Below are 25,648 nucleotides of genomic sequence, written 5' to 3'. Positions count from 1 at the left end.
CCAGTCTCTAAGATATTACAAAAACACAGTTGGTTTTAAAAATAATAAAATATTCTTTTAATCTGACTTTGAAAATGTCTACTTGGTAAGGTAGGTGTTGGGTTATAGCTACCTAGCTGTGGAATCATCATAAACCTAATCTTTTTTTTTTTTAATTATAAAGATGTGGGGTACAATTCACGGTTAGGTATACAAACATCGGTTATGCAGGTACCCTTGTTGATGAGGTATGCCCCTCCCTCCCCTAGCAATTTCCCTCAAATGCCAATCCCACCCCTCCTCCCCTGACAGTTTCCTACTGCCAATCCCTTTCTTATAGTATTATAATTGTTCAAGGTCTGCTTATGAGTGAAAACATATGATACTCTGTTCTTTGTTTCTGTGATAGATCACTGCATATGATCAACTCTAAATCCAAAGTTGCTGCGAAGTTCACATGTCTGTCCTTCTTTATGGCTGCATAATATTCCATTGGGTATATGCACCACATTTTTTTAATCCAGTTCAGCTTTGATGGTTGGTTCTGTGTTTTTGCTGTTGTAAATAGAGCTGCAACAAACATACATGTGCAGGTATCTTTTTTGTAGAATGATTTGAGTTCCTCCAGGGAACTCAATAGGGGAATTGCTGAGTCACATGGAAGGTCAATTTCTAGTTCTTTCAAAAATGTCCTCCAAAGAGGTTGCACTAGCTTGCATTCCCACCAGCAGTGTAGAAGCATTCCCTTTTCTCCACATCCTCACCAGCATCTGTTGTTGTTTGTTTTATTAATGATGGCCATTCTTACTGGGGTTAGGTGGTATCTCAGTGTGGTTTTGATTTGCATTTCTCTGATGATTAGTGAGGCTGAGCACTTTTTGATGTGTCTGTTGGCTGCCCGTATATCTTCTTTTGAGAAATGTCTATTCATCTTTTGCCCACTATTTAAAAGGGCTGTTTGTTTTTTTCCTTTTGGTGCATTTGAGTTCCTTATAGATCCTAGATGTTAGGTCTTTGTCAGATATACAGTTGGCAAATATTTTTTCCCATTCTGTGGGCTGTCTCCCTGCTCTCTTGATGGCTTCTTTTCTTTGCAGACGCTCGTTAGTTTGATGAGGTCCCACTTGTCTATCTTATTTCTTAAAGTATGGGCATTTAGGGTTCTGAATAGGAATTTGTTGCCAGTTCCAATTTCCATCAGGGTGTCGCCTGTGTTTTCTAAGATTCTTATAGTTTGAGGTTTTACGTTCAATTTTTGATCCATTTAGAGATCATAAACTTACTCTTAAGCCAAAAAAGATTTCCAGGGATGCTTGGCATCCTGTGGAACCCAGTGGCATAATCCTTTAGTGGGGGAGTTAGGAGTTTTGAAGAGCCACAGAGCACCTGTGAAAAGCCACACAAGGCACCAGGGCTGAGAACAAGTGTCAAGACACTGGTGTTCCCAGGCAAACCTGTGCAGAAATATTAGAGGTGAGAAGCTGTTGTGGATAACAACCTCCAATCCCCAGATGTGGCCAGGCTAGGTCATGGTGCTGCGGGTTCGCATAACTCTAGATGTGCCCACCCTACAGAATCTGGGATCCCACACAATTACCTCAGTAAGGAAAGCATGATTAAAACGTGTTTGTTTGTAAGGTTGAGGGATAAGACTATGAGAATTGACTCTACTCTGAATTTTCATTTTATTTTTTTTCATTGGGCTTTTTTCCCCTATCAAATATTAACGTTAGAAGAGGCATTAAGCCGGACTCGGTGGCTCAGCCTGTAATCCCGCGCCTTTGGGAGGCTGAGGCGAGTGGATTGCCTGAGCCTGCGGGTTCGAGACCCGCCTAGGCAGGCGAGACCTCATCTCTATAATAAATCAAAAAATTAGCTGGGCGTGGTAGCACGCACCTGTAATTCCGGCTACTCAGAAGGCTGAGGCAGAAGGATCGCCAGAGCCCAGCAGGTCGAGGCTGTGGTGGCCGGGAGCGGCCACCGCACTCCAGTCTGGGCGACAGAGTGAGACTCCAACTCAAAAAAAAAAAAGAAGAGGCATTAAAGGATAGATTTTCTTAAGTGAAACTAATGTATTAATATTTAAGTTTAGGCACTAAAAAGATTAATCTGGAAGTGACTATTTACTTTTAAAAATAATTGCTCCAACATTTTTAAGTACGGAAAGAAAACTGTCAACCACCATTGTTTTGTAACATCTACTCTTATATTCCACTGTTTTATAATATACATGGATATGTTTTTCAATTCTATGTAATGTATAGTTGATCTTTCTTTTTCCATTTTTAATTTCAATGATCTAGCTTTATAAAAAGAGTTGATACCTGAAAAAAATAAAATAACTGCTCTAACAAAAGGATCCACTCTGGATACCACTAATTAACGAGGCCTCCTAGGGCATTTGACATTTAATTAATTTTAATTACAACTTCTGAGGAGTACTCTGTAAGCAAGCCATACCTATGTTCACATTTGTTAATTGAAATGGGACTAAATTATTATTGTGTTTTGGTAATTTTAAACTAATTGCCTTCCGTTTCATGTTAAGTTGTTTTTATATGAAAGCTTCTAGGCCAAAATAAATTTTTTTCCTTTTTCTGTGTCCATTGAAAAAATTTTTTTCCTTTTTCTGTGTCAATGATTAGAATGTTAAGAAAGATAATTATAATATTGTAGTAGATAAGTTTCACATCTGCACTCTTGGGTACCATTTATATGAAACCACATGAATAGGAAGGTTATGTACTATTCAAGTATATCCATCATGTTTTTTACTCCTTGCTCAGGAAAGGTCTTTATTCTATGCCCCAGTGGCATATACTTTCTTCTGAGTCCATGGAAGCACCCTAGGTTTTAAACAAGTACTTCTTTTCAGAACCACTTGCCCCTCCTGCCACCAAGTAAGTGGCCCCATGCCTCCCTTGCCTGAGGCTGGAATATTGGAGGCCATTTCTGAGAAAGGTCTGTCTTAGGTCCTTATCATCAGTGGATAAAGATGGAAGAAAGGAACTCGTGCATCAGAGAATCAGGATTTTCACTGTAAATCACACTTGTCCTTGTGTAATTAATCAAATAGAGGTTCATTGATGGGACTTCGTCATTATAAAAGTTTAATTTCTGTTTGGCTGAAAATATCCACTGATGGTTATGTGACAGGGTTATGAACTCTTTGTATAAAAGCCTCTTTATAAATAAGGTTTCTTAAGGCTGTAATGATTTTGTTATCTGGGAGAGGGAGTGTGGGAAGAAATGTACAATACAGGGCAGAGGGCATGCAGCAGAGGCAAAGTTACAAAGTTCAAGGAAGCATGGTTACAAAACTCCTTTCTTTGGATGGCTGGCATTATCCCGAATTTGAAGAAGAAAACTCACAAAAAGGTGACTAGTTTTAGATCAGTTTCACCTATAGTGTCTGTATTTTTTGAATCATCAATATGGAAACAAAACGATCTTTACCCCTCCCAAGTATTCCAGAACCTCTTTAGTGATCGCCCACGGTTCCAAGTGATGTGATCATTAAGACAGGAGGTACACTCCTCCCTGCCTTTTTGTCCCCCCCATGTGACAGTAGACTTTAGACTGAGGTTGTTTGTGACCCCTCGGCAGTTGTCCGCAGATCCTTTGTGTTGTGTATAAGAGTTGAGCAACCACTGTTCTGAAGTTTTTTGTTTTTTTTTCCAAAAGGACATCTGAAGACTGTTAAGCAAAGAATGTGTCATAGATACGTGCCTTGTTTACCTTTCTTACACTGTCTCTTTGGTGCTGTTAGCTCAGGGGTATGACAGTGACATTTCTTCCATAGAAGTGGAGTCAGGAGTTCCAAGAAACAAAGGCCTTCCAGGAAATGTCATACCAAAAAGCCCTGTTCTAACACTATGCTGTTTCATATACATTTGATGTGTCTTTTATTTCTTGTATTCTTTTAATTCCTAGGAAGTGGTGTCGGAGAAAGATACGTCACAAGAAAAAGAAATTAGTTCATAGGTAATATGTAGAAAGTACTCCAGTGGTATGTAGTGTTTTGATTTTTGTCTCCAAACAGCTACATGTAACCCTGTTTTCTCACCATGCAGTGATGAGCTTTGTACTGTTAACAAATTCCCACACATGATTTTTAGCATGTAGCTATTTAGAGAGGAGACCTTGTTTTCCATTTTTCACAAATTAGTGGCCTTTTACCCTGTGTTCACTTGTGTCCCAATTAAACAAGAGTTAGAGCAATAGGGAGTGGAGAGAGGAAAGGAAAGTTAAATACTTACGTAAAAGTCAGGAGATCAAATTAAGCTTTCTGGACAATATTCTGAAAGTCGAGAAAGCAGTCCCAATCTGGGATTCATTTGATTTGGACCAAAGATTGGAGTTGGTTTGACTCTGTTGACCCCCTCACTTAGAGGCACAGAGCTTTCCTAAACATTTGTGCTATTAGTTGTGTTTCATCTCTGCTTCAGATGATTTGCTACCTTTAATTATTTTTCTAGCTTTTTTTGGCCAGCAACACCATGACAAAGACAGAGAACAATGATGGGAAATGTGTTCCCCCCTCTATTTTCTTATATGAAGGAAGAACACAGGCTCCCAGAATCAATGTGCACTCAACCTCCAGGCTTTGGGCATGCATGTAGAACCCATGCACATGTCTCAGGCATCTTCCAAGCTTAAGAAAATATTTAAACTAAGCATGCCTCCTTCTATCCAGTGTCCTTTCCTAACAACGGCCTCGCCCCTTCCCTTCCAGCCAGAGTTCTGGAGAAGAGCTGTCCGCCCTCACCTGCATTCCTCCTGTCTCCTTTCTAGCATTGACTCTCTCTGGAGTCTGACTCCGTGACCTGCTGGCCATCTCACAAGGGACTCAGCCTCCTTCCTGACTTCCTGGCATCTCTCCATCTTTACACTGCTGTTCCCCTACAGGCCTCCCTCCCTTGGCTTCCTAGACATCATCAGGCGTGGTTCTGTTCTATGAGAAGTGAGGTGTTTGTCTCCTCCTTTTTCTCCCCTTCTGCCAGTCCCTTGTTGGTCCGACCTTCACTTCTCATCCGGGATCTCAGTGCCGCCGTAACGTCAGATTTGATCAGAAGAACATTGAGCTTGAAGTTGATATTTTCAAAACTGAATGCCAGCCGGGTTCGGTGGCTCAGCCTGTAATCCCAGCACTTTGGGAGGCTGAGGCAAGTGGATTGCCTGAGCCCGCAGGTTCGAGACCAGCCCAGGCAACTTGGTGAGACCTCATCTCTACAATAAATCAAAAATTAGCCAGGCATGGTAGCACACACCTGTAGTTCCGGCTGCTTGAAAGGCTGAAGCAGAAGGATCGTCAGAGCCCAGTAGATTGACACTGGGGTGGCAGTGAGCATGCCACTACACTTCAGCCTGGGTGACAAAGTGAGACTCCAACTGAAAAAAGAAAAAAAAAACTGCCTTGGTTTCTCCCAAGTCCTGTTCTTCTAAATGTCTGTCTGATGAATGGCACCAGTGTTTGTTTTGTCATGCAAACCCCCAGAACAGAGTGTCACTCTGGTACACTCCGGTACACTCCTAATTCTTTCCCAAGACTTTCTCAGTAAAATTACCCATGAATCTGTTCTTCTCCTGCTACCTTGAGTACATTCATGATGCACCCACAAACCCTTACACATACTTTTATCATCATTACACTTTCCAGTTTGTATCTTAATTATGTGTTTGACTCCTTCCCTCACAACCAACTCCATGGGTTACTCATTGTTGTATACTCAACACTGGCTGAGGCCGGGTGTGGTAGCTCACGCCTGTAATCCCAGCACTTAGGGAGGCTGAGATGGGAGGATTGCCGGAGTCCAGGAGTTCAAGACCAGCCTGGGCAACATAGTGAGACCTTGCCTGTACCAAAAAAAAAGAAAAAATAGAAAAATTGGTCAGCATGGTGACACATGCTTGTGGTCCCGACTAGTCAGGAGACTGAGGCAGGAGGATCACTTGAGCCCAGGCATTTGAAACTACAGGGGAGCCCTGATTGTGCCACTGCATTCCATCCTGGGTGACAGTGAGACCCTGACTCAAAAAAAAGAAAGAAAACACTAGCTCAATGCGCATATGATAGGCACTCAACATATATTTGAACAAATAGATAACAAAGTGGAATTCACGGTAGGAAAAGAGAAAGTGGTGGCCATATTCTTCAGACTCTTGGGCACAATGGAAGTAGGTGCCTATGATCTGGCTGTCAGCCCTGGGACAGACACCTTTTACTGCTTGCTTCAGACCCCCCACTATTAAATTATGTTGCCTGAATATGCCTCTCTAGGAATATGTCTCCCTAGGAATATGCCTCATAGGCCAAAGAGAAGTGACAGTTCGAGAAAGAACAGAACTCTCCATTTCTACCTTTCCACAAATCAGCTTTCTGTTTGGCTCTGGGTTCACTATCTGCTATATGAATGCCAAGGAGCGCTGTATTAATACCAGGGTAGTGGTGCCTTATATTTGACCAGAATGAAATCACTGAACAGTTTAGAAAAGAAAAAGACTTACTGGGAAGGAGCAAGGCAGGTAGAATCATGGTAGACATGGAACAGCAGGAAAGAGAAGCTTTTGGGCCCCGGCAGCACTCAGAAAGCAAAGCCTTGGGTATGAATGGGAGTTGGCGCCCCGCGCCACCACCTGAGTCTGTGCTGTGCTCATCCACCGTCATCAACAGGACTTTGGTGCCAGGAGCTTCTCGGAAACACCCAAGCTGCCGTAACCAGATATCACCCCCAGAGAGACAAAGGTCACTCGTAATCTGTGGTAGATGGTAACACCTACCTCTAAACAAGATGCCAGCTCTTCACCAAGCCCCAGGGTTGGAGGTTCATTCCTGATAATATACGTGCCTCTCCCACTTGTGTTGCCCGGTGAAGGTCAGTCTTAAATGCTGCGCTGGAAATAAATAGATAAATAGTCCCCGAGGCACAATATCATCTTTTGGACCATCATTTTAGAATAGTAATTACTCTGGGGGATGCTAGATTAAAGCCACAGCATTTCCTAGTTCAAGAATACTGTCATTGTCCTTGTCACTCTGATACTGTGTCAAAGTGTGGCAGTAGTGACGGAGTTGGTGGTGGTCATGAGTGCCAGGTCTGCTGGTGCCTTTCTTTTTCTAGATGGACACTAATGCGGGTGTCACCAAAAAACTAACATCCAGCCCAAATGACTTGTCAACAACAATTTCCACATAAAAATATAAAAGGCATTCTATGGTGTATGTTTAAAAGTGCCCTTGTTTGTTGTATTTTTTGTGACGTCTGTTAACCTCTATCTGACAATCCATGTGACATGCTTGTGCCAGGGGTGACAAATCCCCAAGGTCTACCATCCCAAGGGAAGTAATAACAATGATGACAGTGCCTGCATTTTAACTCTTAGGCTAACTAACATACACAGAGCGGAAGTAAATGTAACTCTTGGGGCTGGGCAGTAGGACCTGACCTTCAGGTGGGTGGACAGTAAAATCTAAGCAGAAGAGGAGGCAGGAAAGCACGGGGTGTCCTGAGAGGACACTGAATCCACCACTGTGGATGGACCTGCGTGTCCATATAGGGGAACAGGAGGAGAAATTGCTAAAAAGCGGGGCTGGAGTCCAACTGCCGAGGTCTTGGGTGGCAGGATCAGAGGGGACCACTGGAGATGGCAGGTAACATGAGGACAGCCTCATCTGGGGCTTTTAGAAGGACTCTGCTGAAAATGTGGCACTTGAAATTAAATACGAGGAAATACCAAAGTGGCCTGATTGGCTACTCAGGCTTATACCTTGCCTTTTATTGTCAGATAAAATTCATCTAAAGCACAGCGAGCTTCCTCCTGAATATAACTGCCCCATGTTGAATCAAATCAAGAAGCAAAGAATAAAGAATGGTTGCTGTTTTGGAGGGTGTGTGAGATGCAGGAAGTGAAGTGGTATAGTCAACCCGCACTGTTTGTAATGTCTCTGTCCCTGTTGGTGTTGCCCGGTGAAGGTCAGTCTTGAATGCCACACTAGAAATAAACAGAAGGGCTTCAGTCCACAAGGCACACTGTCATCTATTAGATCCTTATACCATGGAATCCTTCCCCTAAAATGCAGTGAAGAGGGACCTCGTGGGGGCAGCCACATGTGCAGCAACAAATTGAAAGTGACAGAACCACGTGGGGATGTGTTTGCAAGTCACCAGGCATACCCACCTGCTGGGGGTTGCCCTCACCTGCCTGGGGTAGCACAGGCCCCTGATTTTGTAGCTAGAGGAAATGACACTTGAAATGCTTGTCATGAACAGGGCCCCTTTAAAGTCATCTTAAAAAAAAAAACACCTTTTCTCCAAAGTGGGTTTCAAGTAACTATTTCCTCACTTTGAACTCATATAATTACACCCAGAATGCCCTCTTATCACAACAGAAGAAAATCTTTCTCTGGCCTCATATTTTTCTCTTCACTGACAATATCCCGTCCTCCTGTCCCTCTCTCTCCCCCTCCTCCGCCTCCTCCCTCCCTTCCTCTCTGTCTCTGTCTCTCTCTCTCTCTCTCTCTCTCTCTCTCTCACACACACACCCCACACACACACACACACACAGTTTTTAAAATCCTTTCAGATGCCACGTAACCACCCCCAAAACCTTCCTTGTCTCAAATTCTGTGTTGAGGGCTGGCTATCAGCCCTCCCACTTAGCCCCCTGCTGACCTCCTACCAGGCCCTTTAGCCCACAAAATCTTCTTTTCGCTGTTCCCCTCCCCCGGCCATTGTGGAAAACCTTCTGGCAAGCTCTTCAGGAGTACCCAGGCGTGAAGGGGGTGGCAGCACCAGCTCTAGGTGACCTTGACTGCCTGGGGTTGGTCATGGGAACAGGAAAAGAAGACTCCCCTGAGGTCAGAGTCACCTGCAAGCAAGCACTGCTCTTCCAAGTTCCAAGACCAAGGTCAGCCGACTATTTTAAATTAAAATGTAGACTGTAATTGGCATCTGAGCATATTGTAATTGACATCTCAGGTAAGCAGTCCCTAATGAAATGTCATATTTAATGACTAATTCCAAAGTTTAGAAAATACTAAATTGAATCCAGCATTAACCATGTTTTCCTCATGCTCCACTTTAACCCAATATTGAGAAGTGACTATTTATTTTAAAATTTTAAAGTTAACTGATAGACTTCTAATTTTCTCATAGTCTCCATGATTCCAATTACTACAAGTCTAAATGGAACCAAGCGCATCTATAATAAAGTGACACCCACCCACCCTAAACTCCATAGATAATTCCTGGAAAAGAAAAGAAACACAGTTGACGCCTGTTCAGTTCAGTAACAAAACAGAAGGAAGATGGACCAAGGCCAGGGAGTGGGGTGACCCAGCCAGAACCTTGGTATCCTGTGGGTACTCGAGCTTCTTTTGTTTTTTTAGTTGGAGTCTCACTCAGTTGCCCAGACTGGAATGCAGTGGCACGATCATGGCTCACTGCAACCTTGACCTCCTTGGCTTTGACCTCCTGGGCTCAAGCGATCCTCCTGCCTCAGCCTCTCGAGTAGCTGGTACTACAGGCACACACCACCTGGTCTTGAACTCCTGGGCTTAAGCGATTGTTCCACCTCTACCTCCCAATGTGCTGGGATTACAAGCATGAGCCACCACACCCAGCCTAATCCTCAGCTTCTTAAGAAAAGATGACCCAAAATTGGTACAAAGGCTTTTCCTTGGGCCCAGTGAACAGTCCTTTCTGGTCATTATCCAAATCTCTGGGTTTCTTCTCTACAGTCACCCACCACTCTTCTGAAGCTCACAGGGGAACGCCTACATCAGTTGGGGAAGAAATGTGCTACTCCCATATTTTGTTTTAGCCTAAAGAACTCTTCCAGATGAAAATCTTACCTTTCACCAGTCTAATGGGCTTCCATAACCAGGCCTGTGGGTCCCACTGGTGGAAGCAGTGATTCCTGGCCCTAGGAAGAAATGCAGCAGATGAGACTTTTTAAATCGCTTCTCTCTCCCTCTATATACGTATAGAGAGAGAGATGGGGATCTCGCTGTGTTGCCCAGACTGGTCTGAAACTCCTGGCCTCAAGCGATTCTCCTACCTCAGCTTCCCAAAGTGCTGGAATTACAGGTGTGAGCCACACACCCAGCCCCATTTCACTTCAAATTGAGGTTTGCTGGAGGCCCTCCCATGACCACAGACATTTCCAAGAAAGGGGGTTTTCTTTGGCAAGCAAGTCAGGCCAGGATGTGAGTTTGTGGGCTGGTGTGCAGGCATTGTAGGTTGTAGAAGATATAGTGTAATAACACGGACCCGCTTCATTTCATGTGAAGCAAACTCAGTGCCAAAGCGAATGGGAACTTGCTGTCTCATGGTCTTGATTATCCCAGAGCTGCCTGGCCAGAAGGGAGATGAAGGTGAAAAAATTAGGGGGTGAGGAGGGGTGAGGGAGATGGTCTAAAGGCAGACCAATAGGGAGTTTCAAAGCACAGCATTTTCAATCGAGTCAGAATTGGCTCTATTTTTACCTCTGTCGGTTAGGGTAGACTAGCAGAACCTGGTATAAACCGCCCCCTGCTGCCCGACACAGAGAAGTGCATAAATGTGCCCTCTTCATTAATAAGATTTGTGTTCTGAAATGCCTGTGGGGAATGGAAAGCAACCCAGGGTCCTAGCAGGCAGACTCAGAGGAGCCCTGGTCACCTTGATCCTCTCCAACATGAGGATGGAGGGAGGGCAAAAGAGCTGGACGCGGCTCTTGTAATAAGTGCTCGTTCAGGGGTTTGGAGAGCTACCTCATTACTCTTCCACAACCTTATTGCTCAAAGTGTAGTCCCAGCACTTTGGGAAGGCGAGGCAAAAGGATTGCTTGAGCCCCGGGAGTTTGAGACATGCCTGGGTAAAATAGCAAGACCTCACCTCCACAAAAAATTTAAAAATAGTCAGATGTAGTGGCGAATGCCCGGAGTCCCATCTATTCAAGAGGCTGAGGCAGGAGGATCACCTGAGCCCAGGAGGTTGAGGCTGAGGTGAGCCAGGATGGTGCCACTGCACTCCAGCCTGGGCGACAGAGTGAGACCCTGTCTCAAAAAATATAAATAAACATTTAAAAAAGAAAGAAAAAAATATAGACTCTTAGGCCCCACCCTAGTTCTGCTGAGCCAGAATCTGCATTTTAGCAAGATCTCCATGGGATCTACATGCCATTTACAGCCTCAGAAGGAACTTTAACCCAGAAGATCTGTTGTTCTCCAAGGTTTCGATAAAATTGAATTCAGTCTGAAGAGTGAAAAACGCAACCCAATAGGAGAGTTAAATCCTTTCAAGATCGAGAATGCTTTATGTCCTTCTTTTCTTTTTTTTCTTACTTTCTTTTTTTTTCTTTGAATTGAGTCTCACTCTGTCATCCAGGCTGATGTGCAGTGGCATGCTCACGACCACCACAGCCTCAACCTACTGGGCTCAGGCGATCCTTCCACCCTCAGCCTTCCAAATAGCTGGAGCTACAGGCACGCACCACCATGCCCAGCTAATTTTTTTATTTATTGTAGAGATAAGAGCTCACCAAATTGCCCAGACTGGTCTCGAACTCATGGGCTCAGGCAGTCCTCTCACCTCAGCCTCCCAAAGTGCTGAGATTATAGGCATGAGCCACCATACCTGGCCCTGTCCTCTTAATCCGTCTTTTGTACCCATCCTTACACTTCACTGGATCTAACCAAAGATGCTTTAACTTGCCGTGTTCTCCTTGACTTGCTATATTTCAGCAGCAACCGGCACTTGCCCAGCCGTTTCTTTCTAAATCAATCTGTCCCAGCACATATGCGACAGGCGTCTGATTTGCTCTCTGGCAGCCTCTGTGTGTTTACCACCGTTCTTGTTTGCTGGAATCTCCTCTCTCCCATGCGTATCCCCCTGCTGTTAATCGTTTAGCAATAGCGACCTGAGCAAGTCTGCAAGATAGAGCTGGCCCCCTGTGTCATCAGTCTGTCACTAACCTGGAGTGTTCTTTTCTGCGCCAGGTCAGGGAAGAATGCCGGCTCCTGAACGCCCCACCTGTTCCGCCCCGGAGCGCAAAGCCTCTGTCTACCAGCCCCTCCATCCCTCCTCGCACAGCCAAGCCAGCGCGGCAGCAGACTCGCTCTCCCAGCCCCACCTTGTCCTACTATTCTTCAGGGCTGCACAACATGTAAGTCTGCTTGCCAGGGCCCGCTGAAATGTTATCTTCTCGTACACCAGCACACAGGTTCTTGAGAACATTGTCCAGGCAGCCATAACTCAGGCAGGGTGGTGGGAGAGGAGATGGTTGTTGTTGTTGTTTTGAGTCACCCAGGCTGGAGTGCAGTGACACGATCATGGCCACCACAGCCTTGACCCACCAGGCTCAAGTGATCCTTCTGCCTCAGCCTTCCAAGTAGCTGGAACTGAAGGCGCATGCTACCACCTGGCTAATGTTTTTATTTATTGTAGAAACAGGGTTTCGCCATGTTGCCCAGCCTGGTGTCAAACTTCTGGATTCAGGCAGTCCTCTCACCTCAGCCTCCCAAATTGCTGGGATTACAGGCATGGGCTACTGCACCCTGCCTATTGTTGTTTTTTTGTAATAATTTTGCTGGGAGAACATCAGGAGAACCCTGTTGGTTTTGAGCCAGGTTGCAAGAACCAATGTCTTGGGAAGAAAGATGCCATGAGAATCCTGAGCAATCCAATGAGGGCTGCCAGCTGGAGTCTCTTGGAGGCAGCCCATGGTTTGCCCATGGGCTGCCTCACAAATTGGCATCTAGCTCTTTTTTTTTTTTTTTTTTTTTTTGAGTTGGAATCTCATTCCGTCACCCAGGTTGGAGTGCAGTGGCACGCTCACAGTCACTGCAGTCTCGAGCTTCTGGGCTCAGGTGGTCCTTCCGCCTCAGCCTTCCAAGTAGCTGGAACTACAGGCGTGCACCACTACACCCAGCTATTTTTTTTTTTTTTATTGTAGAGATGAGGTCTCATCATGTTGCCCAGGTTGGTCTCAAACCCATGGGTTCAAGCAGTCTTCTCACTTCCGCTTCCCATAGTGCTGGGATTTCAGGTGTGAACCACCACACCCAGCAACATCTGACTCTTTCTGCACTGACTTTGATATAAGCAGACAGCACCTCCAATCAGGACCTACAATTGACTCTAAATGTCCACCCAGACAGGAATCCCTTTTTAACCCTTGCTACTTACTGGGCAGCCATTTCTTCCTGTCTGGACTCTCCCAGTCCTGTGAGCTCATTCTTTTGCAATGCAGTTCATTCCATTGTTGGCAAAAATTCCAGTATTTTTTTTTTTTAATCCTTTATAATAGCAAGTTGAAATCTATCTCTCGGTATCTTTCAAATATTTCTTAAGTCTAGAAAAATAAAAATAGGTCCACCCCACTTCTCCTTGTTAGCCCATGAAAAGTCACAGTCAGCTATGATGTTAGTCTTCTCTTCTCCAAAAGAAACAGCCTCAGCCGGGCTCGGTAGCTCAGCCTGTAGTCCCGTGCCTTTGGGAGGCTGAGGCGAGTGGATTGCCTGAGCCCGCGGGTTCGAGACCCGCCTGGGGAGTGAGACCTCATCTCTACAATAATTCAAAAAATCGGCCGGGTGTGGTAGCGCAAGCCTGTAATTCCGGCTACTCGGAAGGCTGAGGTGGAAGGATCGCCGGAGCCCAGCAGGTCGAGGCTGCGGTGGCCGGGAGCGGCCACTGCACTCCAATCTGGGTGACCGAGTGAGACTCCAACTCAAAAAAAAAAAAAAAAAAGAGAGAGAAACAGCCTCATTTTCCCCTGCTATTTCCCTCTGACATTACTGTTGGGTCCTTCATCAACCCGGTCACTTACCTTTAAGCACACTCTGGTTTCCCTGTCGCTCTTAAAATGGGACCCCTAGAGTGGAACACACTGCTCCACATGGGATCCTGGCAGTTTAAAGTAGCTCTCTTTGCAAGTATTTTTTGTCCTCCAGACATTTAAATCCTTATGCTGATGTTACTTGGTTGTGCAGAAACTAAGATGTGGGTGAGCATTATATATGAAGCATTTCTTCCTACCTCAGACTTTTGGACAGACATGGCATCTTGGGTGGTGTGATGCAGTCATATCATTGAGGCACAAGGATGGCAAGCATGAGGCACCTGTGTTTCTGTCACCCCACCCTTGCCCATTGCAGACATCCCTCGCCAATCACGGCACCTGTGGGTGCAAAGCCCAGACATGACTTATGACTTTTTCTTGTCGCAAAGATCCAGGAACCTCTAATAGTGATTTTCTTATTAGCTAAAATATGTTTTTTCCCATCTCCACTGTAGTATTTAAAAATTCTTAGGTATCCACAATTACCAATGAATCTTAATAATTTAAAGATTCTTTAAAAAAAAAAAAACCCAGTGAAGTTAGCAGGTACTTTATTGCATTCATGTTAAGAAATACTTTGTTTTTTTTCCCCCTCACTATACTTTTCTACTCAGCAGTCACATCCAAGAATGATGAAAGCCACTTTTTTTTAAACTAATAATCCCTTTCTGTGTTTGTTTTGAAGCAGCGTTACTAAAAGTGACACAAGTCCTTCTGAAAATGCTCCTGTTTCCTGCTATCCGTGTAACCGAGTGGAAACTGATTCCGTGGACCTGAAATCCCCCTTCGGAAGTCCTTCTGCGGAAGCTCTGTCCTCTCGGCTCTCATGGCCCAACCATTATTCAGGAGCATCAGAGAGCCAGACCAGGAACGACTTCCTGCTGGATCCAAGCAGGAGCTACAGTTACCCTAGACAAAAGACGCCAGGCACACCAAAGAGAAACTGCCCAGCCCCTTTTGATTTCGATGGCTGCGAGCTCTTGGCCGGTCCCCCCAGCTCTGTCACTGTAGAATTCAGCAACAGCGTCTCCGGCTGTCCCAAGTCAGCCAGCTACTCTCTGGAAAACACGAACATGAAAACTCTTGCAAGCGGCACGACAAAGCAGAGTCTGTCTTGCCCTGCCTTGCCCCCCAGGGCCCCAAAACTAGTGGAAGAGAAAGCTGCCTCCGAAACCTCTCCTTTGCCTCTGAAAATCGATGGTGCTGAGGAGGACCCCAAGCCTGGGTCACCAGATCTCTCTGAGGACCAGTATTTTGTTAAAAAGGGCATGCAGGACATCTTCTCCGTCTCCTACCCTTTCTCCTCTCCGCTGCACCTCCAGCTGGCCCCCCGATCCTGTGGCGATGGGTCCCCGTGGCAGCCACCCTCTGACCTGTCAGGACTGTCGATAGAGGAAGTGTCCAAGTCCCTTCGGTTCATCGGTCTGGCTGAAGACGTCATATCGTTCTTTGTTACCGAAAAGATTGATGGGAATCTGCTTGTTCAACTCACGGAAGAAATCCTCTCAGAGGATTTCAAATTAAGCAAGCTACAAGTGAAGAAAATAATGCAATTCATCAACGGCTGGAGGCCCAAAATATAGCCAAATAAGCCCAGCCGGCATGGAACCAAACCAGTCAGAGCGGGTGCTGGAAGGGGTGGGCTGGGACAGTGTCATGTTTTTGCACTAAAAACCTTCTCTGTAAATGGGGATAAGAGAAACTCTTACTATGCAGGTTACGTTTCTGAATGACGAACAGGCTATTTTGTACATCAATAAAAATGCTGTCCAGAACACTCGAAGGTGTGCCTTGTACGTCACTCAACACTCAGCAGCTGTGAAAAGAACAAAAGGCATGTGCAGAGAGGCCACTCTTACCCGAGTAGGTTTATGCGAGAAGGTGTGATATTTATTACAAAATAGCCAAAGCTGAAAGACACAAGAATCTTAAAAAACAAAAACACTTTTGTGCGACAGTTCCCTTCTTTCAGGGATTGACTTCAGATGATTAGCTGTCTTCTGTGCTGTCGTTCGGATTGCTTCACGCTAATTGTTCAACTCCCGTGCCTAAAATGCTAGTGATATGAAATGACACTTTCATGGTAGACACTTGGTGGGGACCATTTTATCAAAAGGCATTTTCCAAAAGTCACGTGTTGATGGAGAATGTGTGATATCCTTGGAAAATACACAGATCATGACCACAATCATTTATCTGTAACTGCTGCTAATTTTATGAAGCAGAGAAAAAACAGAGTATGCATATATATGTGTATGTGTGTATGTACATGCAATACACCCAAATATGTTTTAAACATAATTTTGAATCTGATATTTTAGATAACATCTGTTCGCTTTCAAATACCCATTGGGATTCGGGGACCGTTAACTAAGTCGATCCTCTTAGGATGAGAGGGCAGGATGATTCCAAAGATTCTCAGCACTCTGTCCCTCGAAGCTCAGTCTTAACTGGCTGCATCACTGAAAACTTGGAGCCAGTCAGTAAAGAGTCTGTTTTGCAAAATTCACTGTGATGGTAAGCCCATTGTTGGGCTGGTTTTGCGTTCCCATTCTCCCATGCGGATGTCTGGGAAAATGACAGTTCTCTGGTTTGAGGGTCTTCTTCCCCATTCGTCTGATAAGGAGACATCTGAAGGGCACTTCCCAGAGCGTGTTGGGTGTTCTCGACCTGTGTCTTAACTTTAGGAGAGCTCAGAGTTCAGACATACCATTCGTTATTACAATGTTACATCCATTGAGTAATTGTTAAAATATCAATTAGGAGACTCATTTCATAAACCTCCTCTTCCAAAGAAAATACATTATTTGATTCCAAGAATTCCGGTCTGGGAATCTTTACTAAATGTGATTGAATATTCCAAAATAGAATGGCGTCTCATCATCATCATCATTCTTGACTTTTTGAAAAAATCTAGATCTTAGGAAAGCTTTAGTTCTCTGAGCAAGGCATCATTCAAACAGCACTACCTCCCCCCTCAGCATCCTCAGATTCCGGGTGGATGTGTGGACACTCTGTGATCAGGGTGCACACTGTAGCCTCTTGGATGGGGTAGGTTGGCCAACAAGGTGTCGGCGTGACTTGCAGGATTGGCTGATATCATCTCCTCTTCCTGCTCAAAAAAACAAATAAGTTCAAAGATAAGACCCACCAGTCTAGTTTTTTAGACCTGTAAAATATGTCTTTATTTCTTGGCGTTAGATAAATGTTTTTAAGTCCATTTCATGATTTAGAGTTGCGGGAATTGATACCTATTCTAATTATCCATCTTAGATCTCCTTTAAAAAAAAAAAAAGGTAGCATTTTTTTTCCTCTCTTTTCTCCCAAAATGTAAATACTCTAGATAAAAAGAGTACCCTGTAAAACTGTCAAACTGGAGCACTTCTTCAAAAGTAACTGACAGATCCATGAGGAAGTGTCTGTTTCAGCACCCACAGGACAAGATACCCGTACGACTTTTCGTGCTTAGAAAACCATCGTTCAGTGTGAGGCGACTCTCCCTTTGTGAAGCTAATCTCTCATAACTGCTTGTTAAAATAAAAACAGACAAGATACAATTGCAAGGCTGCAAGTTTTCATTGGCAAACTCTGTTGAATCCATTTTAAAACACTCAGCACGCGGACACAAGTCTCCAACTCAGGAGGGAGGAACAGGGTCAACTTGGGTTTGCTATGAAGGTTGCCCCACATAAACAGCTAACGCCTTTTATTTTTTTCATTTTGCAAGAACTTAAAATAGAGTTGTTTTCTCTTTGTCCATTTGTTTGTTTTGGTCTTGGCATATTTCTATCATACACACATACACACTTTTTGAGTCGAGGTCTCATTCTGTCACCTACATTAGAGTGCAATGACACAATCTCAGCTCACCGCACCCTCAACCTTCTGGGCTCAGGCAATCCTCCCACCTTAGCCTCCTGAGTAGCTGGGACTCAGGCACATACCACCATGCTCGGCTAATTTTTTGACTTTTGTAGAGACACAGTCTTAACTATGTTGACCAAGCTGATCTCGAGCTCCTGGGCTCAAGTGATCCTCCCACCTCAGCCTCCCAAAGTGCTACAATTATAGGCACGAGCTACCGCACCCAGCCTCAGTTCTTATTGATTGGCAACACAGAGTCCCTGAGGGCAGGGTCTGTGGTCCGTGCGTCACTTAAGCATGAAACATTCATTGAGGACTGTGCTGGTGTCACTCTACCAAAAAAAAAAAAAAAAAAAAAAAAACCCTGCCCTCTTGGGGCTCATACTGTTTATGTTTAAAATCTCAGTTGCCGAGACCATGTGTGGGTAAGAGAGACAAAATCCTCTGGGCAGCTGGATGGATGGAGAGTGACGTATGTACCATCTTTAAGGGACACACAGATAGAAGAAACAGCAGCTCCTGTTAAGGGGTATAAAATAAACACCACACAATCATTAAAACGTAGAATGTGTCAGAAGCAGGAAGGATCTCTGTCTCTTACTACCTAGTGTGTTTGGTTGGTTTTTTTTTTAAACTGAACTAGAATTTTTAAAAATTGTGATAAATATCTTCTGGCATCTCTAAAAGCCACAAACGAATGTCATTGTCGTGCCTGAGCTGAGCATTTGTCGTGGAGGGCCTTAGCACCCTGACTAGACATGGCATTCATAGCCCCAAGAAAATCATAACAAACGCAGGGCAGGGATAAGGAGACAGCCCTTCCCTCCGGAGAGCTGCGATTTTGCAGTGAAAAGCGATGTGCAGAGAACCCCACAAGCAGAACCTTTCTAACCAGCCAAGTCAAGGCTGAGGACATCTTCTGGCAGGTTTCCTGTAATCAGAACAGTGGCCGGAGGATTGAGGGGCGGGAGTGTTTGTCTAAACAAGACCTTTTTTGGGTCTGCGGCTGAAACCATCGTGCCCCCATCAGAAAAGACAATCAGCAATAAGCCAAGCCAGGCAGCTAAGACTTACAGTGTAGACTCGACTCGTGTTGGGAGGCAGAACTCCGACACTCGCAGATCAATCTCCCAAATTCTCCTCTTTAGGTTGGGCCGCTCAACTTTATGAACTGTGAAATTTACTTACACCCTTTCAACCCACATAGACCATTCAAGTTTATGAAGTCACCACGAACTGCCCGTTCAGCTAAATTGCGGGGTTTATTCTTGTCTCACGTAGAAATCTAGCGATCTTACAGGAAACATCATGACAGCCCGTTTCAGCTGTTTTCTGACACGTGTGCGTCGACAGCCTGTGCTCACCTCCCGGAGTCACACAGCTCTCCAAGAAGTTGGGGGGTGGACGTGGGTGAAGAGGACCCTTCATCTTCTAAATACTTCGTAGAAGTCACTGCTCCTCATGCCTAGCGGGTATAAGATTCACATTTCGAATAACAAACTTGAAAACAAAACAGTCCTCCAAAGCACCTCGTGAACTATTCAAAGGAAGTTTTCATTTCAGGCTACCAGAAAAGTTAAATCCGCAGTTGGACATAGGAGGCTTTCAGAAACAGGCCCCTTACATCAGTGTCCACTATTTTTCAAGTTATTGAAAGGCACCAACCTGCGAAGGCGAGAAGAAGAAAGGCTCGGAGTGTCAATGATGAAAAGTAAGACTTATACTGTGGGGATAGAATATTCTGGAATTCGTAGGGCCACATTGCATTTAATCACATTGTTTCGTCCTTGACAACTGGTGTTTTAAAATCTGTCTCATGGTGATAGCCAGAAACAAGGAGTAAACTTGACTTCAGTTAGAACTGTATACAAATATCTTCTGTCATTTTGCTGCTCTACTTTTTAGGCTATAAATTTTGAAATAGAGCTTATCAGATGGCAGGTTTCTTTGTTTACAGTCTCCTGTAGTAGGACTCAGATAATTTCCTAGCTATAAACTTTTTCTCCTACTTTCATATTAAGTTCCATTTAAAGTATTTCAGCTAAGTTTAAAAATTGAATTCAGTTCATTAACAATTTGAAGAGTCCTCCTTCAATGGAAATGGTGTATTCTTTGAAAAAAAAAATCGTAACCATCGTCACAGTTTCTTTGCTTGGAAAACTTGGATTGTTAACTACAGTTAACAGTTGCGTTACTTACCAGAGCATTATCTAATGGGCTGAATGTTTGTACCTCAAGATAAACATGGTATGTTATGTCTAAAAAAAAAAAAACCCATTGTCTGTTGACTTAAATGGTTCTGAAATGTCTATAAATAAAGAAATTTTCAAAGTTTCTTTTCTCGTAGTTGTTCCTCAGTGAGTCAGACCTAGTACATAGACTTCTGTTTCCCATCCTTATTTAAGAGTAAGCACCGGGCATGGTGACTCACACCTATAATCCCAGCACTTTGGGAGGCCCAGAGGAGAGGACTGCTTGAGTCCAGGAGTTCGAAACCAGCCTGAGCAGCATAGCGAGACCTCATCTCTATAAAAATCAAAAAATTAGCCAGGCGTGCCTATAGTTCCAGCTACTTGGGAGGCTGAGGTGGAAGGATAACCTGAACCCAGGAATTTGAGGCTGTGATGAGCCAGGATTATGCCGTTGCACTCCAGCCTGGGCAACAGAGTGAGATCCTGACTCAAAAAAAAAAGACAGGAACTTGTCTGGAGGGAGTCCCGATACTGCAGGCCTGCTCTGTATGAATAAGGGGTGGAAGTCTGTGTCTCTTGTGCATAGTCAGAAGGCTCATGACCGGGTAGCCTGATAGCACTCTGAGAGAATCCAGTACCTGTGGCCAGGACATAAGAACAGCAGATGAATATAGGTGAACTGGTAAGCTTTAAAAAAAAAAAAAAGGAGAGGGGTACATGTATGAATAGGGAAAAGAAAGATAATATAAATTCATATTTCTTTGTCTTACATACAGTGTAACTTACATAATTAGAACTGACAAACAGTGAGCAGAGATAGTTGAGAGCAATGGAGAAAAGTGAGTATTTCACACATGGCAGCTTCCACCAGTGAGCGTTAACTGGAGAATTGCAAGTGAAGGTCGGTCAGGAGCTTTTTTTAAGAAAAAATTCAGTTGGAGTCTCACTCTGTCACCCAGCCTGGTGTGCCGTGGTACACTCAGGGTTACCCCAGCGTCGACCTGCTGGGCTCCGGCCATCCTTCCACCTCAGCCTTCACTACAGGAGTACACTACCACACTGGGATAATTTTTGATTGTTTTAATTGTAGAGACAGGGTCTCGCCAATTTGCCCAGGCTGGTCTTGAACCTGCGAACTCAGGCAATCCACTTGCCTCGGTCTCCCAAAGTGCTGGGATCACAGGCTGAGTTACCAAGCCCAGCCAGGGGCTTTTATTGTACTCAAAATAGTGTGAAATCACTTCCAAACGTTCTATGCCCTAAATTTTCCCGTCTTCTTTTACTAGGCTAAAGCCAGCCCCAAATCATTCATTCCATCTTGTCCTTAAGCCTCCAACCCTTCCCTCCTAGTTCTCAGGGTCAAAAACCTGTGACTAAGCCCATGTGTGTCCACTTGAATAGATTTTAGGAATGTGAACTGGAAGAACTTACAGGTTTGAGGTTGGTTGACTAAAACCTTTAGGGATCTACTCAGTATCCTAGGAGTACTTCACTAGCACACTCCAACCCCACCTCCTGACCCACAAATTGGATATTGCAAGGGAAATTGAAGTTTAGAAATAAGCTGGGTTAAGGCAGGATGTGGTGGCTCACGCCTATAATCCTAGCACTTTGGGAGGCTGTGGCAGGAAGATCACTTGAGGCCAGGAGTCTGAGACCAGCCTGGGCAATGTAGTGAGACCTCATCTCTATAAAAAATTAGCCAAGCATGGTGGCACATGTCTGTGGTCCTAAACTACTTGGGAGGCTGAGGCAGGAGGGTCTCTTTTGAGACCAGGAGTTGGAGGCTGCCGTGAGCTATGATCATGCCATTCACTCCCGCCTGAGTGACAAAGTGAGGCCCTATCCCTCAAAAAAAAAAAAAAAAAATACACAAGTTGGGTTAGAATCAAATATCCTAGCTGGACGTGGTGGCTCATACCTGTAATCCCAGCACTTTGGGCGGCAGAGGCAAAAGGATTGCCTGAGCCCACGGGTTCGAGACCAGCCTGGGCAACTTGGCAAGACCTTGTCTCTACAATAAATCAAAAAATTAGCCAGGTATGGTGGCGGAAGCCTATAGTTCCAGCTATAGAAGGAAGGCTGAGGTGGAAGGATTGCCTGAGCCCAGCAAGTCGAGGCTGTGGTGGCCACTGCACTCCAGCCTGGATGACAAAGAGACTACAACTCAAAAAAAAAATTTAAATAGCCTCCAATTCCTTATATATCTGAAGTTAGAAAAAGGCAGACCATCGAAAACAATAAGTAAGTGCTGAATAAGTTCTAATTTCACTGAAATGAATTGACCTTTAAGGCATGCCCGCCCCTGCTTGCTTGAAACATTCATGCACATCCTTCAGGACTTGCCAATTCTTATGCCCATGCCGATTTGATTTCACTTCTGCACTGACAGACCCCTCTATGTGTATCTCTGTAAGCTGTAATCCCTTAGTATCAGGGCTTACATCTTCATTGTTGTATCTTCGAAAGGAGATGCTACTTGAGTTTCTATTGACTGACAGCATGAATGCCATCACATTCCTGATGGCGGCCAGTCTTTGCACCATCAAGAGCCAGACTGCAGCCACATGACAACAGAACGAAGTCAAGTCAAATGAAGGATATCAATGAAATTTGTACCCATAATAAAATATCTACTCAGATATTTTTAAAAAGACCACAATATGGACTTGTCTAGAGACCCCAGGTTGAGTTTGTATCATTTGCCAGTGAATACATTTGCCTTGTGGTTTATTGAGGCCAATGACTTCCATTTTTTGATGGATTAAAAAAATGAACCAAAAATATCCGTGTCCCCATAGATTGTCTCAAATATTAGCTCTAAAAGACACAGACAGCTGAAAAGTAGTAGATATGGTTGAATGACCTAAGCTAAGAGTGGTCTCAGGGCCAGAGACAGCGATGGGTGAGTGTAAGATACTGACTGCTTCTGTGTGCTCGGAAACACAAGTAACCAGGAGACATGGCACAGGGTACAGAAAATACCATCCGTGGGCAAATCATAGATGTGTGCAGCCAAAGAGGACCTTGGAAGTGATCTGGTCCCTCCTCTTAGCGTCTTAGGAATAAAACTCATGGAGGATGAGGGGCTTGCTTGACTACATATGGGTGTGACAGCCAAAGTTAGAAATAAAATCTCCTAGTTCCTTATTTTGTGTTTAGTTCCTGACAACACAGTCTCCCAATTTCCTTGACTTTTAACTTTCCAAAATAACTTTTAGTGGTTGTGTGTGTGTGTGTGTGTATTATGTATAGATTGCCCTACATGAGGCCTCCAGCTTCTCTGTTCTAAAGCTAAAAAATTAGAGAAGAGTGTCATCCGATACTTCCTAGTCAGTGCTACATGGAAATCAAGAGAACCCTCTCTGCTCTGAACACGGCACAAAAAGACTGATTCAGTGGAGATGTCACATGGCAAAACGTATCTCTACGAGTTGCCTTCTGCTAGCACAAGTAACTTCCGCATCTTTCTAGCATCCTGGATGATCAATTCAGGGACATCTCCATAATGTGCTCCAGACAGCTGGTGTACACAGTTATATATCCGAAGTTAGACATGTAACAGATTCACAGGTAGCACACACACCTATCCACTGTATTCAGGGTAGCTGTTCTGGGCACAGTTTACAACCCGAGCACCTTGAGAAGCAGCTGTAATGCTAAATCTGGCCACAGGGTGTCGGGCTTTTCCACCCAGCCAATGACGACCCAACGATTACCCCAGCCAACTTAATGGAGTCCAGTGGAGAGTCAGAGATTCCCACCAGGAAGTTTTTGGTCCAGCCATAATGGAGGTCTCCATCTTCCCATCAGTCACTTTTCGACTTCCCTCAGTCAGACGCGTTGGAATCCTGAGCTTAAGGAATTGGAAAGGGGGCACTATGGAGTTTTTCAAGCCAGATGTCCACTAGGGAAGCCAGTAGAGGGATGTTCAAAGGGTAAAATTGCTGTCATACGCCTTGCTACTTCTTGGTTCAGAGTCTCTGGAAATTTGAAAGCGAGTTGCTCTTGAGTAAAAAGAAGTTGTACTTTTTTTTCTTTAGATTCCATTGGTTGGTTTTGAGCCACAAACCCCTCAATCTGAAATAAAATCTGACAAGTAACCTTACACCAAAGCTCACTTTCAAGTCTAGATTGAGAAAACATATCTTCAAGCCTCCCCTTCACCTTCAAAGTCAAACCATGAACCCACCTAATTGATCCTGGAAAGAAGGATAAAGAAAAGAGAAATTCAAACTAAGAAAAAGAGAATCATCAAACTACAGTTTTTGTATAAATATATTTCTACTTCATTATTTATGTTCTTTACTATTCTCATTAGCAGAGTTATTGACAAAGTAAAACAAACCTCCTTTTGAAATTCACCTTTTAAGGAGGTGACTGACTTTTATAAACCCAGGAAACTACCAACAATTTCGTTTTTCATACTTTAGGTTGCCATCTTGGAGCAGTAGAATTGCCAGTTAAAGCTGTCATATAGCCATCGCTATCTGTTTTATTGCACATCTGTGATTTGTGAATAAGAGTCATGGAGATGTGTGATTGTTCTGAGAGTACCACAAGTCACAGAAACTCAGTTATTCTCATTGTAAAATGGCCCCCACTGCTGTTTTGTTTTGCTTTGTTAATCTTACCCCACCCTGCACATTACAGACCTCGCTTTTGGTTTCTTGTCTAGATGAAGACTGTAGCGTTATGCTAGTTCTGCCTATGTATCCTATTTGCCCCCACCTAAGGTTGAGAAAGTTCAACAACATAAGTTATCATTTTATCATATAAGCAAATGCAATCTTGAGATGTCTTGTGACCAATCTCCATCTTTGAAACAGAATCACTCATAAACCCTCCTAGTCACAAAATCTGAGTCCTGGACAGAAACTTCAGCTCTCTCATACTGTGATTTGGAGATCTCCGGAGTGGAAGTTTCCAGTCCTACACCAAACAGTTCTCGTTTTGCAACTTAAATTGTTCACCTAATTTTATGGTTTGTGTGATACCTTTCTTTTTTTAACTGTTCACCTATTCCCTAATGGAGATAAACTGTGAATCTGGTCATTTTGTCGTATTCTTTCTCAGGCCTAGAGGCTGTTACTTTTCTTTCTAGTTTTTCTATTAGATGAGAATAGGATGTTGAATCCTTGCCACCATGGTTTGGCTCTGTGTACACCAGTTGTCTGGAGCATATGACGGAGATCTCCCTGTGTTGATCATCCTGGATGACAGAAAGATGTGGAAATTATTTGTGCTGGCAGAAAGCAACCTATAGAGATACCACTATTATAGTAACTTGTAAAGGACTATGATCCAGTTAATCATTGATAGTTTGTTATTTGGAAAATTGAGATAACTAATTTATCTTTCACAGATAACTCACTGTAAAAGAACAATTTGAAATGTGGAACAAGAGAATGAAGTGCATGTTCTTCTTAACTATTAGATATATCTCACCAGAATTAATGCCCAAGGGGAAAATGCTATTATTTACCTCTTGCCAGCTTCTTGGAGAAGCATACTGTTCACTTTATTTCTTTCTTTCTTTCTTTTTTTTTTTTTGCCTTACCAGGTGGCCAATATTGACCATTTGTAGACATCTGTCTTCTCTCCATTGGCTTTGTCAGAGCATGATTTCGTTTTAGAACTGTAAAGGAAAAGTGTCTCTAATAAGATGCCAAACTCTGTAAAATATTTTTAAAGGTTTATTCTAGCCAAATATAAGTGACCTAGGCCCATGGCACTATCCCAAGAGGACCTGAAAACATGTACCCAGAATGGTTGAATTATAGCTTGGTTCT

General features: G+C 43.9%; 1 protein-coding gene across 1 annotated transcript in view; it reads left to right on the top strand.

Moving 5' to 3' along the window:
* GAREM1 (GRB2 associated regulator of MAPK1 subtype 1) overlaps positions 1-15,730 on the top strand; it is a 63,175-nt gene extending 47,445 nt beyond the window's left edge. Inside the window, exons 4-5 of the mRNA XM_008051302.2 lie at positions 11,960-12,126; positions 14,486-15,730. Of these exons, the coding sequence (XP_008049493.1) occupies positions 11,960-12,126; positions 14,486-15,383 (1,065 nt within the window). The 3' untranslated portion in view covers positions 15,384-15,730. The remainder of the gene's footprint in view (positions 1-11,959; positions 12,127-14,485) is intronic.
* The last annotated feature ends 9,918 nt before the right edge of the window (positions 15,731-25,648 follow it).

The sequence above is a fragment of the Carlito syrichta genome, unplaced genomic scaffold (assembly GCF_000164805.1).
Source record: "Carlito syrichta isolate Samal-C Ts95f unplaced genomic scaffold, Tarsius_syrichta-2.0.1 Scaffold169463, whole genome shotgun sequence".
Lineage (NCBI taxonomy): Eukaryota > Metazoa > Chordata > Mammalia > Primates > Tarsiidae > Carlito > Carlito syrichta.
Note: the sequence above shows the minus strand (reverse complement) of the source record. Positions and strands in the feature narration are given on the sequence as shown.